The sequence below is a fragment of the Vicia villosa genome, linkage group LG6 (assembly GCF_029867415.1).
Source record: "Vicia villosa cultivar HV-30 ecotype Madison, WI linkage group LG6, Vvil1.0, whole genome shotgun sequence".
Classification (NCBI taxonomy): Eukaryota; Viridiplantae; Streptophyta; class Magnoliopsida; order Fabales; family Fabaceae; genus Vicia; species Vicia villosa.
Window position 1 is genome coordinate 138,567,045 of NC_081185.1, and position 16,873 is coordinate 138,583,917.

General features: G+C 34.8%; 1 protein-coding gene and 2 long non-coding RNA genes across 4 annotated transcripts; 2 read left to right on the top strand and 1 right to left on the bottom strand.

The window, feature by feature from the left end:
- Positions 1-3,595: 3,595 nt before the first annotated feature.
- LOC131612516 (uncharacterized) lies at positions 3,596-4,215 on the bottom strand. Its single transcript, XR_009287399.1, has 2 exons — positions 4,071-4,215; positions 3,596-3,974 (listed from the first exon to the last, which is right to left on the bottom strand). It is a non-coding gene; the product is annotated as an uncharacterized LOC131612516 (long non-coding RNA).
- A 204-nt stretch (positions 4,216-4,419) lies between these two features.
- LOC131612517 (uncharacterized) lies at positions 4,420-5,073 on the top strand. Of its 2 annotated transcripts, none has more exons than XR_009287400.1 (2): positions 4,420-4,632; positions 4,725-5,073. XR_009287400.1 is itself a non-coding variant. In XM_058884305.1 (2 exons), the coding sequence occupies exons 1-2, from the start codon at positions 4,557-4,559 to the stop codon at positions 4,844-4,846; spliced, it is 174 nt and encodes a 57-aa protein (XP_058740288.1). In that variant the 5' UTR covers positions 4,444-4,556; the 3' UTR covers positions 4,847-5,073. The 2 variants fall into 2 exon arrangements, 1 of the variants encoding a protein (XP_058740288.1); XM_058884305.1 differs by having other exon boundaries at positions 4,444-4,632; positions 4,749-5,073.
- Positions 5,074-13,638: 8,565 nt separating this feature from the next.
- On the top strand, positions 13,639-14,241 carry LOC131612518 (uncharacterized). The gene is made up of 2 exons (XR_009287401.1): positions 13,639-13,828; positions 13,922-14,241. It is a non-coding gene; the product is annotated as an uncharacterized LOC131612518 (long non-coding RNA).
- Positions 14,242-16,873: the final 2,632 nt, after the last annotated feature.

Here is a 16,873-nt window from a genome sequence, read left to right on the forward strand (position 1 = left end):
AAAAATAAATCAAACTCAATGATATTTACATGATAATGCAATATATACACTATAACCTAAACTATATCAAATATACACTAAAGTTGAGGTTTATTACCGAAAATCAAACGAGTTAAGCCAATGAGTGCTAATTAATCATACTAAAAATAACTAAAATGTAGCACTCAACAAACTCTCCCCAACTTAAACTTGTTTGTCCCCAAACAAGAATTAATCAAACTAAGGAAACAAACGTAATCGTCAAATAATCTTGCTCAACAAGTCACAAATAGAAAACAAATAGATGGTAAACAAATAAAAGCACACACAAGGAATCATGCTTACCACTAAACTACAACGACATATTGAAAATGAAACAAAGTCTAAGACAACAAACATGTTAGAAATTCTAAAACAACAAATGTTCAAGAATGAATCACGCCCAACGCACAAATGATCAAGGGATGAAAAACAAATAGGAGGGATCGCTTACACACAACAATCATGCCAACATCAATCCAAATTATGCATTCATCTAAAAAAACTCATGTTGAAAGTACAAAAGCAAAAATCACAATGGCTTTAAGAGTTATAATGTGGCATGGGAAACAACTATTTTTTTTCTAGGTAAATGAAACAAAAAATTTCCTAATCAAATGAGAGTGATCATTAATCACAATCTCAAGCTCTCACGAATTTCCTTCATCTTTTTCCCTTTTCCCATTGTTACACCAATCTGAAATTCTGGCACTTACAATAGATGTCAACAACACTCAATGTCAAGACATATGTTATAACATATGCTGACTTACAACACACTTATCCAAATTGAAATTAAATTGTAAAATAATAAATAACACAATGAATTGTTAACCCATTTCAGTGCAACAACATCTAATATGAGGGCTACCAAGCTAGAAAGGAAATCTACTATTAGCGGTATTAGTTCAAAGCCTAAACAATCACAGTTTAAAACTTCTCACCTAATCTCTACCCAGTACTACTTCTACCAAAAAATCGACATCTAAACCTGGGAAGTCGACATCCCACTTTTAATCACTGCAATAATAAATAACATTCACACACTCTGTGAACAAGGGAATCCAAATAGATAGATTACACTTTCCAATACAAAATACTTAGTTAAGCACCCTAACTAATATAATACTTGATCTTGCTTAAACACTTTGATAAAGAACAATACTCAACTCTCTTACTTAAAAGCTTGAAGAGTGAGAACACACGTCCACCTCAATGTCTCAAAAGATACATTGAGTAACACAGAAGAAAAGAACACACAAAGAACTTGAGAGACTCCAAAAACAATAACCCTTATTGCACCTATGGTTTCCCTTGTGTGAATGTTTTCAAAACTAGGTGTCACAAGTTCCTTTTTATAAACTCTTGTAGTATGGTCTTGGACTCTAAAAGAAATCCAATCATCTTCTTTTTTAAAATAGTTGCAAGATATTTACACATATTAGGAACAAATCAAATCAAATAAAATCTTAGTTTTCTAATAGAATTCTCAAAGATTCTTTTTTCTAAAAAACCGAGACCAATATGTATTTTTCCAAAATCTTCCTTGATTTCCTGCACCTATAATAATTACCTGAATATATTAAATTCTCATATTTTTCAATCAAATCTTTCAAGGATAAGAAAAGTCTAAACTATTAGGATGTTCTGGTATAGGATATCACAACATCTAGCAGAAAATCTGTCAAAATACATAGCAACTGAAGTTGTTATAGTAGGACAAGATGTTACAACATCTTGCTCAACATAAATTAAGAACCATGTTTTAGAAAAATTATACCAACTACAAAAACCATGGAAACTAACAATCTCCTTCTTTGGCAAATTTTGGCTAAAACAACTAAAACATAGTTAAGTCCTAGAGATACATCACATTTACATGATAGCATGTAAGCTTACAACAAAGTGCAAAGATATATCAGAGATACACAATATTTACACAAATAAGGTTTTCTTCAAAACTCTTTGGAGGTTGTAAAAACAGACAGGTCCATTACTCTCCTTGTCATACAAAACTAGTACCCCCCAAAGGGATACTATAACATGAACTATTCAAGTTCACACATCAGAGGCATATGCAGCGGAAGATAGTTTAAAAAGCCTCATATTCAGCAGGATGTCAGAATATCTTGCACACATTCTTTAATCTCTAGTCTTCAGTCTTTAGTACCAGCAGCGGCACAATCAAGCAACATGACATACTATTATTATCTCCCTAAATAATTGTAGTAGGCAACCACAAAAGCTACTCTTCCCTTAGGAGCATCACAGTCAAGATGTATTCCAACCATCATGTTGTAATATGTATTGTAACATCAGGACAATAAAAAAAATTAACACTTTACTCCCCCTTTTTATCCAGAAATTGACAAATAGAGTAAATGTAAACATATGGAAACACACAAATATTGCAATCAATTAACACATTCAAACACAGTTGGAAGCACACAAATATGATGGAAACACACATAACATAACACCTTTAGGTGGTCTTCCATCTCCTACCACAGTGAAAAAGTTTTATGCATTCCTTGTGGCTGTCTTTTAGAGACCTTCTGTTCTTTCCCTTGTCTATAGCAATTTTAGTAGGCTTCACTAGCCTCCAAAAATAAAGGAATGATGCAGTAGTTGTTGCATTGGGAAGGATGTTCCAGCATTATCATTAACATTAAGATCACTGTCTGTGCTTGAATCATCAATCACAATATTTATTAATTCCATCATGACTTAGGTTCTAGTGATGAAAACTCTATAGGCTCTATTGTTTGTAGAGTAGCCAAGAAATATTCCTTCGTTACTTTTGAGATCCAATTTTCTTCTTTGTTCACGATCAACTAAGATGTAACACTTACTTCTAAAGACATGAAAGTATTTGACAGTAGATTTCCTTCCTTTCCATAATTCATATAGAGTATTTGTTGTTCCAGTCCTTAAGGTAACTCTATTGTGGATATAACAAGCAATATCCATAACTTGTGGCAAAAAATAATATGGTAACTTCTTCGCACGAAGCATGACTCTTGTTGATTCTTGCAAAGTTCTGTTTTTTCTTTGCATAACTCCATTCTGTTGGGGAGTAATCGGAGAGGAAAATTCATGACTAATACCTTCAGAGGCAAAAAATTCAACAAACTTGTTGTTTTTAAACTCCCTATCATCGTCACTTCTGATCCTAACAATGTTATTTTCTTTCTCTCTTTGAATTTTTTGGCACAACTCTTTGAAGACTACAAAGACTTCTGATTTTTATTTAATGAAATTTACCCAAGTGAATCTAGAAAAATCATCAACAACAACATATGAATACCTTTTCCCTAATCAAATTGTTATCAAAGACTGTCTCCCTGATCTTATGGAGGATCTGGTTAGTAGGTTTGACAGAGAGATTTCCATCAGAAGTAGTTGAAGAATTAGACATCGAACTTTTCCTTCCACTCATTATAGACTTCAAATACTCAGCAGGCTTAGTCTTCTTTAAGTTCTCTAACTCAGTTGGAGTAAGAGGAGTAGTTGTGGTGGTCGAAGAGGCCCTAAAATCTTTAACAGTCCCAAGGGAATGAGTAGCATTAGCAGTACCATCTAGTTTAGGTTTGTCCCTTTAGGTTCTCCTCCCCCTTTAGGTTCTTCATGGGCATAGGACATATGTTCATCCTCATCCTTTGCTCCTCTTCAATTGGAGTCGAAATTTTTAGAGAAGAATCATCACCTTGGGGTCTATCTTCAGTGTCGGGGGCTTCCATGTCGATGTGGTCAAAATCTCCTTCATCATGACCAGTCTCAGTGGATTCAGAATGATGAGGAGAAGGCGGGGTTGGAACACCTTTTTGTTAGACTTTGGCAAGTTGATTAACTTCGTAACTTGAACCTTTGTTGGATAAAAGGTGAGCAGAGGGATAACTCGTACTTTAAGGGATATCCTTCTTAATGCTGGAGGTGGCAGTACTCGTTTGAGCGCCCTACAAATAGAAACATTAATTGTTATTAGTTATGTGTAAAACATGACGAATAAAGAGGCAAATTGAGGGTTAAAATTGCCTTAGATCCATCATCACCTACGCTAGAGTTGTCGCTTTTGACAAGCTCAAACTCCACATTGATGGGTTAGGGATCTACGTCAATCACCCTTTTAACAGGAAGTTTCGTTTGTCTAAGTTTGGTGTTAGGCTTTGGAGGAGAAAAATCAGAAGTTGTTGGCTTCTTTTTCTTTAGAACTGGTTTTGAAGTATCGGGAGAGGTTATAAAACAATACAAAAAATTTATTAAATAATTAATATTGAATTTTTATGATTGTTATGTGTTTTATTTGATTCCCTTTTTTAAATATGTGAAAGGGGAAAATATAGCATATCGATGTACTTAAGAGACCCTTTATAATTATTAAAATCTAAGGAATATATTTTTAACAACTAAAGAAGTGATACATGTAGAAAAACTCTATGTTTCAAAAGGTATATAAATAATGTAAATAGATCATTAAATTTATAAATCATAAAGTGATAAAGTAATACTCTATCTAATACATTCAAAAGTTGAAAAATATGACTACATTTATCAAGCTTGTTCATGTTATGATTGTTTTTCTTTCTTTATTTCTTGTTATAATCAACGTTAATGGTAAGCCAACAAGTAATTGTGAATCTTCTTTACTTTATACATAATATCTTATTCTATTTAGTAACTTTTTTTTACTCTTTTTTATATTACAGGAGAAGGAGAAGAGACACTTATAGAGCGTCGTACATGTTTTACCCCTGCTGATTGCCCAACAAGTGATTGTGAACCTCCTACGAGACCTTTTTGTGCATTCAAGTATTGTATTTGTGGTTGAGTGATTTCACATATGATCATTACCAGATACAATAGAGTATAGACATGCCTTACTATAGTATTCAATAAATTGTCCTTAGTTATGCTGTTTGCACCTAACACTTTAATTTAATGTTTGTTTTTATTTAAATTTCAAGGACCTTATAGTTATGGCTTTGTACTCTAGGAAAATGGTAATGAAATGAAATAAAGTATTAAAAATATAATACTTCAATTTAGCTATATCAATTTTATTTTGAATTCTCCCTTTCTTTTTCTCCATTTCTCTCTCTCCATCTTCTTTAGAAAAAAAAATTTAAATAATAAGGATTAAAAAAAAATTACCAAAAAAACAAATTTTTAAAAAAATTTACCAAAGTGTCTAGGTTTTAAAGACCCCCTAGAGTATGCGCCAAATGAATTGACGCATTAGTACAAAAATTAGGAGTATGCGCCATATGGTTTGGCGCAAATGGGGATTTTTTTTATTTTTTTTTTTTACTTTTCACAAACACATATACGCCAAATGAATTGGCTAATTCAAAAAAATTTATACTAATGCGCCAAATGGTTTGGCGCATACTCTAGGAGAACCTATAAAACCTAGACACTTTGGTAAATTTTCTGAAAACCTTATTTTTTATGTAATTTTTTTTATAAACATTGTTATTTAAATTTTTTCATCTCTTCTCTATTACTTTCTTATTTTCATTCTCTCTCTTAATTTTATTTTTGTTTTTAATGATGTGTGAGAGTGAAATTTAAAAAGAGATAAAGAGGAAAAGAGAGAAAAATGAAGCAATGATTTTTTTATTTATTTACAAAAGCCCAATAACATAATTTTCCTTTCTCACTTAAAAAGCCAATTAGAATATCTTTAACATTTAAATAAATAAAAAAATTGTATTTTACACTTAAGCCTATCTTTTATATTTATTTTATAATAGTTTTACATTCATCATTAAGAAAAGAGCTTTTTTCTCAGTAGAAAAAAATATCACTTCAATTTGAGATTTGAGGATACGAAGAGTGTTTAAAAAGTGTGTTATTTATTCTCTCAAGACATTAACTGAGCTGAAAAAAATAAAAAACACATTATTTTTCTACTCGATTGAGAGGTTAATTGAGGGGATATGTTTCACTTTTCATATTGGTTGGTCTATGAACCAAGGTGAAATTCTCCACTTTTCCTCTCGGAGGAGTTTGTTACTCAAGGGAATATAGGAGAATGACATTTCACATTAGTTGATGAAACTGTTAACCGATGTGAAATCCTTTGTATTTTGAAATATTTTTATTTTAATTTTATATATTTTTATATAAAAAAACATAACTTAAATGCCACATTTATACGTATATTTGTTGACTTCAAGGCCAAAACAAAAACTAAAGAAAATTTCTTTAGCCACCTCCCTATGGGGGGTCACCCTCAGCGAAAATTCCAAAATACCCCTGCTTCGGAAATGAACTTCCGAAGCGCTTTTTTTTTAAAAAAAATTTCCACAATTCGGAAGTTCATCTCCGAAAACACCTCACGGGGGGTGTCTTCAGAGATGAACTTCCAAAAACACCTCATGGGGGGTGAATTCGGAAATGAACTTCCGAATTATGCAGAAACTGTGTTTTTTTTTTAATGTTTTTTCTTAAACAGTCTCGCATTTTAATTAAACGCAAACGCCAAATAAAATAAGCGACATATAAACAGAAAATACTAATGCGATAAATAAAATCCAAATAATATATACAAGCCGAACCAAATAGTAATAGTGTGCGCAATATACAATCCGAAAAAATAAATAAATAAACCCGACCACTACTGGGTGTACCTAACCCTCTCACCCTGAGCCCTCCTCTGCCGCCTGTACCCCGCCGCACGGCCCGCATCAGTGACGATCGCCTCCATCACGGCGACTGCATCTGGACCGCCCTGAAGAACGACACCCCGATCCAAGGCGTCCCGCCCAAGCATCTCTATCCGCTGGCAGATCGGCAGGAGATCAATGGCGTGGTCATCCTCGGCTTGCTGGTTCTCCAGGATCTTCTCATGTGCTGGTCTAGGAGCGCCGAGAACGTCGGGTCTCATCAGAGGATGGGACACCCGGTAGAACCATGTGACGTACCCCTCCTCACTGTGCCAGTCCTGTGTGACCCGAGTGAGATGGTACTCCTGCGGTACCACATGATGCTGCCAGTCCTCCCATATGGCAGTGAGCTGCACTCGGGTCACTGTGTCGGGAGCAGCCTCAAAGGGTGACCTGGGTATGCGCTGCACGAATCCGAACTGACGCATGCACCGCTCAGGGAGATACCGGACCATGATGCCGGTCCCGCATGCCAACCAGCCTGAATATAGAGCAATGCCGTCAAAGGGGACAACCTGAGCGTAGTCGACGAACGGCCTCCAGGTGACGTCGTCGTGCATCATGCGGTCCAGGTACAAACGTTATGGTCCCACCGCATCGTTCCCCCTCTGGAGAGCGTATCTGGCGGCCCTGGGCATGGCGTCAACGTACGTAGGATCGATGTGGAAGCCGTGGATGCGGGAGAAGTAGGAGATGATCCAGCTCTGAAACACAAACACGATAATGTATTAAAAATAAATACGAAACATAAATAAATAAATAAATACGATAATGTGTTAAAATAAAACGTACCGTAAGTAGTGTGCAGGATCCGACCAACTGCCTTGTCCTCCAGTTGGAGGCCTCATTCAGCTTCTGGTAGAGGTATGCCAGAGTAGCTGCCCCCCAGTTCCACTGGTGAACGGTATCCAGGTCCATGAAGTAGCGGAGGTAGGTCACGTCGACGTACCTGGCACTCTTGTCCACAAAGCATGCAGCGCCTACCATATGCATGTACCAACACCGGAGAGCGCAGCCGCGGTGAAAGTGTGTGAACAGCTCGTCACCCTCACCCTCAGCCCCGGCAGCCGCGTTCTGATGGTGCTCAAAATAAACGCTCAGTGTGGTGAACCGGACATGAGGCCCAGAAGTCGTGGCGCACTCAAAGTGAGCAACCTCGTGCTCCATGCCCAAGTAGAGCATCATCCACTCAATGGCCTCCACCCTCTGGATCTTGGAGTGGGTCAACAGCGGCCCCCTAATCGGCAGGTGGAGAAGACACTGCACGTCGTGCAAGGTGATCGTCATCTCCTCAACCGGCAAGTGGAAAGAGGACGTCTCCTTGTGCCAGCGCTCCACAAATGCCCCCTGCATGCCGGTGCCGATCGTGGTGTACCCTGTCATGCAGAGCCCGCTGAGCCCTAAACCTCGCACATGGTCGTTAAATCACTCAGCTGCTGGTTTAAACAGACCGAAAATCTTGCGGGTGTGGTTGACCATTTTCAGCGGCTCTCTCTCCTGTTACAAAAAAAAACAAATAAGCGACATATATTAAATAAGCGGACATATATTTAATAAGCGACAAATAAATGGTTAGATTATAAAAAATGGTGACAAATAAACGGTTAAATTAAAAAAATACCTCTCCCTCCCAGATCCGCCAAGCGACGTGATCGTGGTAGTGAATCAGCACGGAAGTGTCAAAGGGCCCTCCCGGATAGCCATCCTCCTCCCCGGCTGGAGGGTCAACATCCGGTACACCCTCCGGCTCGTAGTATGGCACTGGCACCTCCTCCTCCTCCTCCTCCTCTCGCTGGCGGGAAGAAGATACCCGAGCCAGCCGACTCCTAGATCCTAAAGCAGATGTACCCTCTCCCACGTCCACGGGAACTCGCACACGGCGTCCCCGGCCCTGCCCCCGTCCCTGGGTCGACGCCAGCTGCGCCGCCGCCCGCTCGCGTCTAGCCGACGCAGTCTGAGACTCTCTCCCCTGTCTGATGCGTGCTGGTTGGTTGCCTGACATGTTCCTGTAAACAATTGAAATCGATTAATATGCGAGACAAAAGAAGAAACAAAAATAATTGAAATTCTGATACAGTTCGGAAGTTCATTTCCGAAAACTGGGATGGAGGTGTTTTCGGAAATGAACTTCCGAAACACCCCTGCGATGGAGTTTTCTACAACTTCCATGGCAGACCCCAAAACCAAACATCAAACCTATGTCTACACATTCTAAACTTCCTAAATATCAGTATAAACCTAACCTAATACATTTTTTGCTATTTGTAAACACCCTAATATACATTTTAATCATAGATCTTAAAATCAAAATGCTTACCGATTGAATGGATTTGAGGACTTTTGAATGTAATAGAGCAAGTAGTTGGAGCCTTTGAGGTAGCTTGGAACTGGTTTGCACAAAAATCTCTTGGGGTGTGAGTTTGGAAGAAGATTAGGGTAAATGATTAGGGGGAGGGGGCTGTTTTGCTTAATCTGCAAAACGCGCAGTATTTCGGAAATGAACTTCCGAAATGGTGTTTTCGGAAGTGCATTTCCGAAATAAGTCAAATTTTTTATAAAAAAAGGCGCTTTCGGAGATGCATCTCCGAAAATACCTTTTTCCTGCATTTCGGAAGTTCATTTCCGAAGTCAGGGGTATTCTGGATTTTTCACCAGAGGTGAGCTAGAAGGTTGGGAGGTGGCCAAAGAAATTCTCAAACTAAAAGTATATCAAAATCAAAGTGTCACAACTTTTGTACCATATATTTAATGACTGTCAAATATAACTATAGTGTTAGTTAAAGTATATATATTTATTTTTTTACAACAAAACTCGTAAAACTCCAGGAATCAAGTTGCTCAATGTGAACTGATGTATGTCATATACGTTTTCTTTTATGAATGACCGCTGTTGTTTGTTAAAAACCTATAAGTTGAATAAAAAATAAAACTGTTAAAATACTAACAATACTACTTATAAATATTAAGAATAAAAAATGAAAATAAATTATAGATAAACAATAAAAAATTTGCTTGTTAGTTTTCTCATTTCCCTTCTTGATAATCATAACAGATAACCTTCACATAATCTAAATCATCTTCTTCATATGAGGTATACAAGTGTGTTGAGAAATAATAGATCTTATAAATATTAAGAGTTAAATCATGATTTTAACCACTAGCAGAAATGTGTTTTGTTCGGAGAATAATTGACCATATTTTTTAAAAGAAACTCTAGCAAAAAAAACACTTTTATTTCTTAGGATACCATGAAGGAAGGTTCGTTCATATAAACTACCTCATGAAGGTCAACCTGTATGATTCCTAATTCATCGATTTGCACACCAATATTACTATCAATCCACTTCCATTTAATTAAATAAAAATTAAATACATAATCAATCTTCCAAATCTCTTCAATGACCCAAAAGTATGATCTATACGCCAATACATGATTCTTATCTTTGGATTTAGAAAAGCACATGGATTTAACCACAACCATAACCCCATTATTTTTTATGGTACTACGATCATCCTTAGATTTTGTATAGAAGGATAATTTACTAATTTCATATGCGCTCAAAGTTATTATATTGAATTAAGGAATATATGATATCCATTTAATTGACTCAGATAAATTACGTGAAAAGGGGAAGTGCATTGCGGAGGTTTTAATAATGATAGTTAAAAAGTTATTTTTCTTAATCAAATTTTGAAAAAAAATTTATAAGAAAAGTGTTTGGATATGCAGCGAAAAGTAAAAAAAGCTAAGGAAAGAGAGATAACACTAGAGATCTACAAAGGTTTAATCTCACTAAAGTGACATGCTCATCTTCCCAATTACTAATTGTATCAAATAATAATTCAAATCTTTTAGAAGGTTAAGCCTACAAACTCCCTTATACAAGAAAATTTAAGTTTCAGATTAATTTCAAACCAAACACAAACAAAGGAATGAATTGGCTAGTCTTTAGGTTAAACAACAAACAAAGCTTCAAGTGATTAGTCTCTAAGACAAATAAATATTATGAATGTAATTATATCGAACCAAATTGAGTTTTTTTATTGGCTATCCTCTGAACTGAATCGAGATTTTATACCAAGCTAGCGAAGAAACAACCCGAGATTTTATACCTGGATGATCTTGAACCGATTCAGATTTTTTACTGAGCTGAGTTCAAGAACCGATGTGAATAATTTCACTAGTTATTCTTCACAAACCCAAAACGAGAGATTTTCCTAAGTGGCTAAGCTCATGATCCAAATAGAAACTTACACCAATCCCCCAATAGAGCTTTTAACAGGTTTATCTCCAAACCTAACCAATCACCTCCTAAGGAAGAATAGTTCACTTAAGAGGAAAGAAATATTAGTGAACTTATAATAATACCCTTTCTAGAACAACTTCCTCCCTAAAGTCAATAATGTTTCTCAAAGCTCGTGGCTAAAATATGTGAGAGAAAGAAAAAACATTTTTGAGAGAAATTGAGAGAGAGGAAGGTGGGATATCTCATGTTTTATATATGTTAAGAAATAAAGGGAAAGACATCTATTTATTGGTCAAAAGATGCTCATAATAATAGGAAATAATTCATGGACAAAATTAACTCACCTAATCAATTAGGTAATAAGTCTAATTGATTAGGTATCACGGATAATCGATTATTATTGTCCAAAATTGAAGGTTTTAACAAAGAGTTATTACCTATCATTAACACACAATCAAATTTGATTATACGCTTGTTTCACCCATATCTATCTATGAGGAACTTGGTCTAATCGATTAGACAATTCAAAAACTTGTTGCAGTAGGCAACCACAAAAGCTACTCTTCCCTTAGCAGCATCACGGTCAAGATGTATTCCAACCAGCATGTTGTAACATGTGTTGTAACATCAGGACAATAATAAAAACTAACACTTTACTCCCCCTTTTTATCCAAAAATTGACAAATATAGAGTAAATGTAAACATATGGAAACACACAAATATTGCAATCAATTTACACATACAAACATAGTTGGAGGCACACAAATATGATGGAAACACACATAACATAACACCTTTAGGTGGTCTTCCATCTCCTACCACTGTCAAAAAGTTTTAAGCATTCCTTGTGGCTGTCTTATAGAGACATTCTGTTCTATCCCTTGTCCATAGCAATTTAAGTAGGCTTCACTAGCCTCCGAAAATAGAGGAATGATGCAGTAGTATTGCATTGGGAAGGATGTTCCAACATTATCATTAACATTAAGATCATTGTCTGTGCTTGAATCATCAATCACAATATTTATTAATTCCATCATGACTTGGGTTCTTGTAGAGTAGCCAAGAAATATTCCTTCGTTACTTTTGAGATCCAATTTTCTTCTTTGTTCATGATCAACTAAGATGTAGCACTTAATCCAAAGACATGAAAATATTTGACATTAGGTTTCCTTCCTTTCCATAATTCATATAGAGTATTTGTTGTTTCAATCCTTAAGGTAACTCTATTGTGGATATAACAAGCAATATTCATAGCTTTTGCAAAAAAATAATATGGTAACTTCTTCGCACGAAGCATGACTCTTGTTGATTCTTGTAGAGTTCTATTTTTTCTTTCGATAACTCCATTCTATTGGGGAGTAATTAGATATGAGAATTCATGACTAATGCCTTCAGACGCACAAAATTCAACAAACTTGCTATTTTTAAACTCCCTATCATGGTCACTTCTGATCCTGACAATGTTGCTTTCTTTCTCTCTTTGAATTTTTTGGCACAACTCTTTGAAGACTTCAAAGACTTCTTATTTTTCTTTAATGAAATTTACCCAAGTGAATCTAGAAAAATCATCAACAACAACATATGCATACCTTTTCCCTAATCAAATTGTTATCAAAGACCGTCTCCCTGATCTTATGGAGGATCTGGTTAGTAGGTTTGACAGAGAGATTTCCCTCAGAAGTAGTCGAAGAATTAGACGTCGAACTTTTCCTTCCACTCATTATAGCCTTCAAATACTTAGCCGGCTTAGTCTTCTTTAAGTTCTCTATCTCGGTTGGAGTAAGAGGAGTAGTTGTGGTGGTCGAAGAGGCCCTAAAGTCTTTAACAGTCCCAACGGAATGAGTAGCATTAGCAGTACCATCTAGTTTAGGTTTGTCCCCTTTGGATTCTCCTCCCCCTTTAGGTTCTTCACGGGCATTGGACATATGTTCATCCTCATCCTTTTGCTCCTCTTCAATTGGAGTAGTAATTTTTGGAGAAGAATCATCCACTTGGGATTGTTCTTCAGTGTCGGGGACTTCCATGTCGATGTGTTCAAAATCTCCTTCATCATGATCAGTCTCAGTGGATTCAGAATGATGAGGAGAAAGCGGGGTTGGAACACCTTTTTGCTAGACTTTGGCGAGTTGATTAACTTCCTAACTTGAACCTTTGTTGGATAAAAGGTGAGCTGAGGGATAACTCGTACTTTAAGGGACATCATTCTTAATGCTGGAGGTGGCAGTACCCGTTTCAGCGCCCTACAAATAGAAACATTATTTGTTATTAGTTATGTTTAAAACATGACGAATAAAGAGGCAAATTGAGGGTTAAAATTGCCTTAGATCCATCATCACCTACGCTAGAGTTGTCGCTTTCGACAAGCTCAGACTCCACATTGATGGGTTCAGGATCTACGTCAATCACCCTTTTAACAGGCAGTTTCGTTTGTCTAAGTTTGGTGTTAAGCTTTGGAGGAGAAAAATCAGACGTTGTTGGCATCTTTTTCTTTAGAACTGGTTTTGAAGTATCAGGAGAGGTTATAAAACAATACAAAAAATTTATAAAATAAATAATAATGAATTTTTATGATTGTTATTTTTTTATTTGATTTCCTTTTTAAAATACGTGAAAGGGGAAAATATAGCATATTCATGTACTTAAGAGACACTTTATAATTATTAAAATCTAAGGAATATATTTTTAAGCTATAGAAGTGATACATGTATAAAGAATCTATGTGTCAAAAGGTATATAAATGATGTAAATAGATCATTAAATTTATAAATCATAAAGTGAAAATGTAATACTCTATCAAATACATACAAAGGATGAAAAATATGACTACATTTATCAAGCTTGTTCATGTTATGATTGTTTTTCTTTCTTTATTTCTTGTTATAATGAACGTTAATGGTAAGCCAACAAGTAATTCTGAATCTTCTTTATTTTATACATAATATCTTATTCTATTTAGTAACTTTTTTTTTACTCTTTTTTATATTACAGGAGAAGAGCGTCGTACATGTTTTACCCCTGCTGATTGCCCAACAAGTGATTGTGAACCTCCTACGAGACCTTTTTGTGCATTCAAGTATTGTATTTGTGGTTGAGTGATTTCACATATGATACAATAGAGTATAGACATGCCTTACTATAGTATTCAATAAATTGTCCTTAGTTATGATGTTTGCACCTAACACTTTAATTTAATGTTTGTTTTTATTTAAATTTCAAGAACCTTATAGTTATGGCTTTGTACTCTAGGAAAATGGTAATAAAATAAAATAAAGTATTAAATATATAATACTTCAATTTAGCTATATCAATTTTATTTTGAATTCTCCCTTTCTTTTTACTTCGGGGATAGGGGTGGCGTAAATATCCCCCGCCCCGTGAAGTCTCTGCCCTGCCTAAAATAGGATAATGTCCTTAATTAATATATAAACTTAAATTGTTGTGTAAGTTTATTTGTCATTTCATATAATTAATCTTGTACACAAATTTAAAATATATATGTTTTTTTTAAAGCAAGAAATTATATTAAATCAACATAGAGTCATCCCACAAGAGGGCCAAACAAGAAAATTACAAATCGATTGAAACCTAAATTAAGTAAAACAATGGGTTTCTTCGCAACCAAAGGCTCCATAAAATCATAGAAGTTATAATTGGAATGAGTAATTTTCCCGATGAACGACCACCTCCAAACGAGTGCTTTACAACTCCAAACGACATCCCGCGAATTCCACGAGCCGCTGTTGAAAACAATGTCGTTTCTTCATTACACTCAATATTATAGATTAAATATTGTTAAAACAATATATTTATCATAAAGGAATAATTTTTAAATTTCTTGTGGTTAGTTTTTGAAGCTTTTACTATTAATTTGGTTTAAAATAAAAAATAACAAATCATGTTTGAGGACCCGCGTGGACGGGGATGGGGACAAAATCCCCCCGTAGCAGGGATTCGAAGCGGGGATGAGGAATATATTCGAGGGTGGAGATTGTGATGGGAATATATCCCCGCCTCCGCCCGGGAATATATCCCCGCCTCCGCTCCGTCCCGTTGACATCCCTAGTTGAAATGTAGCACGCCTTCAATTTAGCTATATCAATTTCACTTTGCATTCTCTCTTTTATTTTATTTTTTTATTATCTGTCTATTCTCTCTTAATTTTATTTTCTTTCTTAATTCTATTTTTGTTTCTTTAATGATGTGTGAGAGTGAGATTAAGAGAAAAATAGAGAAGATTGAGAGGAAAAAATAGAAAAATAAAGAAGGGGATCCAAGTCCATATTAATTTTTCTTTCTCACTTAAATGCACAAACCCTACTATTCTAGAACTTATGCTGAGAGGTATGGACACTGGCAAACATTATTCTCACCTAAGAGTCGAATTCGATATTCCTCAAATTGTATCCTTATAGGAGTTTCTTTCCCAATAGAGCTCAAATGTTTGGTTCAATTAGTACATCTTTAATACTTAAATAAACAATCTATCATTTTATTTTTATTTTATGATAATTTTACATTTATTATTAAGAAAGGAGCTTTTTTTCTCAGTTGAAAAAAACTCTTACTTCAATTAGAGATTTGAGTTAAACGAAGTGTGTTAGAAAAAAAGTGTGTCATTTTTTTCTTTCAGGACATTAATTGAGGCGAAAAATTGAAAAACATGTTATTTTTTATTTGATTAGGAGGTCAACTGAGGGGATATTTTTCACTTTTTACATTGGGTAGTCTATGAACCTATCACGTGAGTTTGTTATTCCACGGGATATAGGCAGTGTTTTAAAAATCGGACCGGTCATCGAATCGATGAGGGTGTTGAGTCACTGGTTTATCGGTTATCCACTGAGTCACTGGTCGAACCGCACGACCAAACCGAATTAAATCGGATTAAACCGAATAACTCGGTTGAATAGACCTGTCATTATATAGGTATAAAACCGGTCGAATTGGATGATTCCGTCTCTAAAAAAATATAAGTAGCTTTTAAATTTTTTAAAATATCATATCATAAATTCACAATTTCATAACTTAAATTAAAATTTTAAACAAAGGTATCACACATAACAAAATAGTAAAAAATTACAAAGTTCTAATTGCAAACAAAGTCTAATTACAACATAATCTAAACAAAGTCTAATTACAACATAATCTAATTGAATAGTTTATAACAAAATAACTCCAATGTGTACCAAATTTAATTAAAAATAGGATCCTCCTAAAAAGAAAATCAAATAAAATTCAATATGTTTATGCTATTTAAGAAAATTTATTAGCAAAGATAACAAATAGACAATAAAGTTTTTAATTTGTCACTAAAAAACTATTTGAGAATGCTATTTAAGTAGTACACTACTAAATATATTAAAATAAAGTTAAAAAAAAGTTTAAAAGAAATGTTAAAAAAAAAGTTAAAAAAAAGTTTTAAAAAAACCAAAAAAAAGAGTAATTAAACCGCCGGTTTTCCAGTTTTTCTGATTTTTCCGATTCCCACCGGTTTGATGGCATACCCAATTCGACTATTGAATCAGACCGATTCTCAGTTCGACCGGTCTGACCGGCCGATCTGATCTGGTTTTTAAAACACTGGATATAGGAGAACCACATTTCACATTAGGTGACATTGTTAACCGATGTGAAGGCTAAAACATAATTTATTTTAATTTTACATTTTTTTGTTATAATCTATATTAAAAAAAAAACATAACCCTAAATGGCCCATTTTATACATATATTTGTTGATTTCAAGGCTAAAACAAAGACTATAAATTATATCAAAATCAAAATGACACATATTTTGTACCATATATTTAATGACTAGATAAATATGTCTAGAGTGTCTGATAAACTATACATATTTATTTTTTACAACAAAACTCATAAAATTCAAGGAATCAAATTGCTCAACGTGAATAGACGTATGTCACATAAATTTTCTTTTATGAA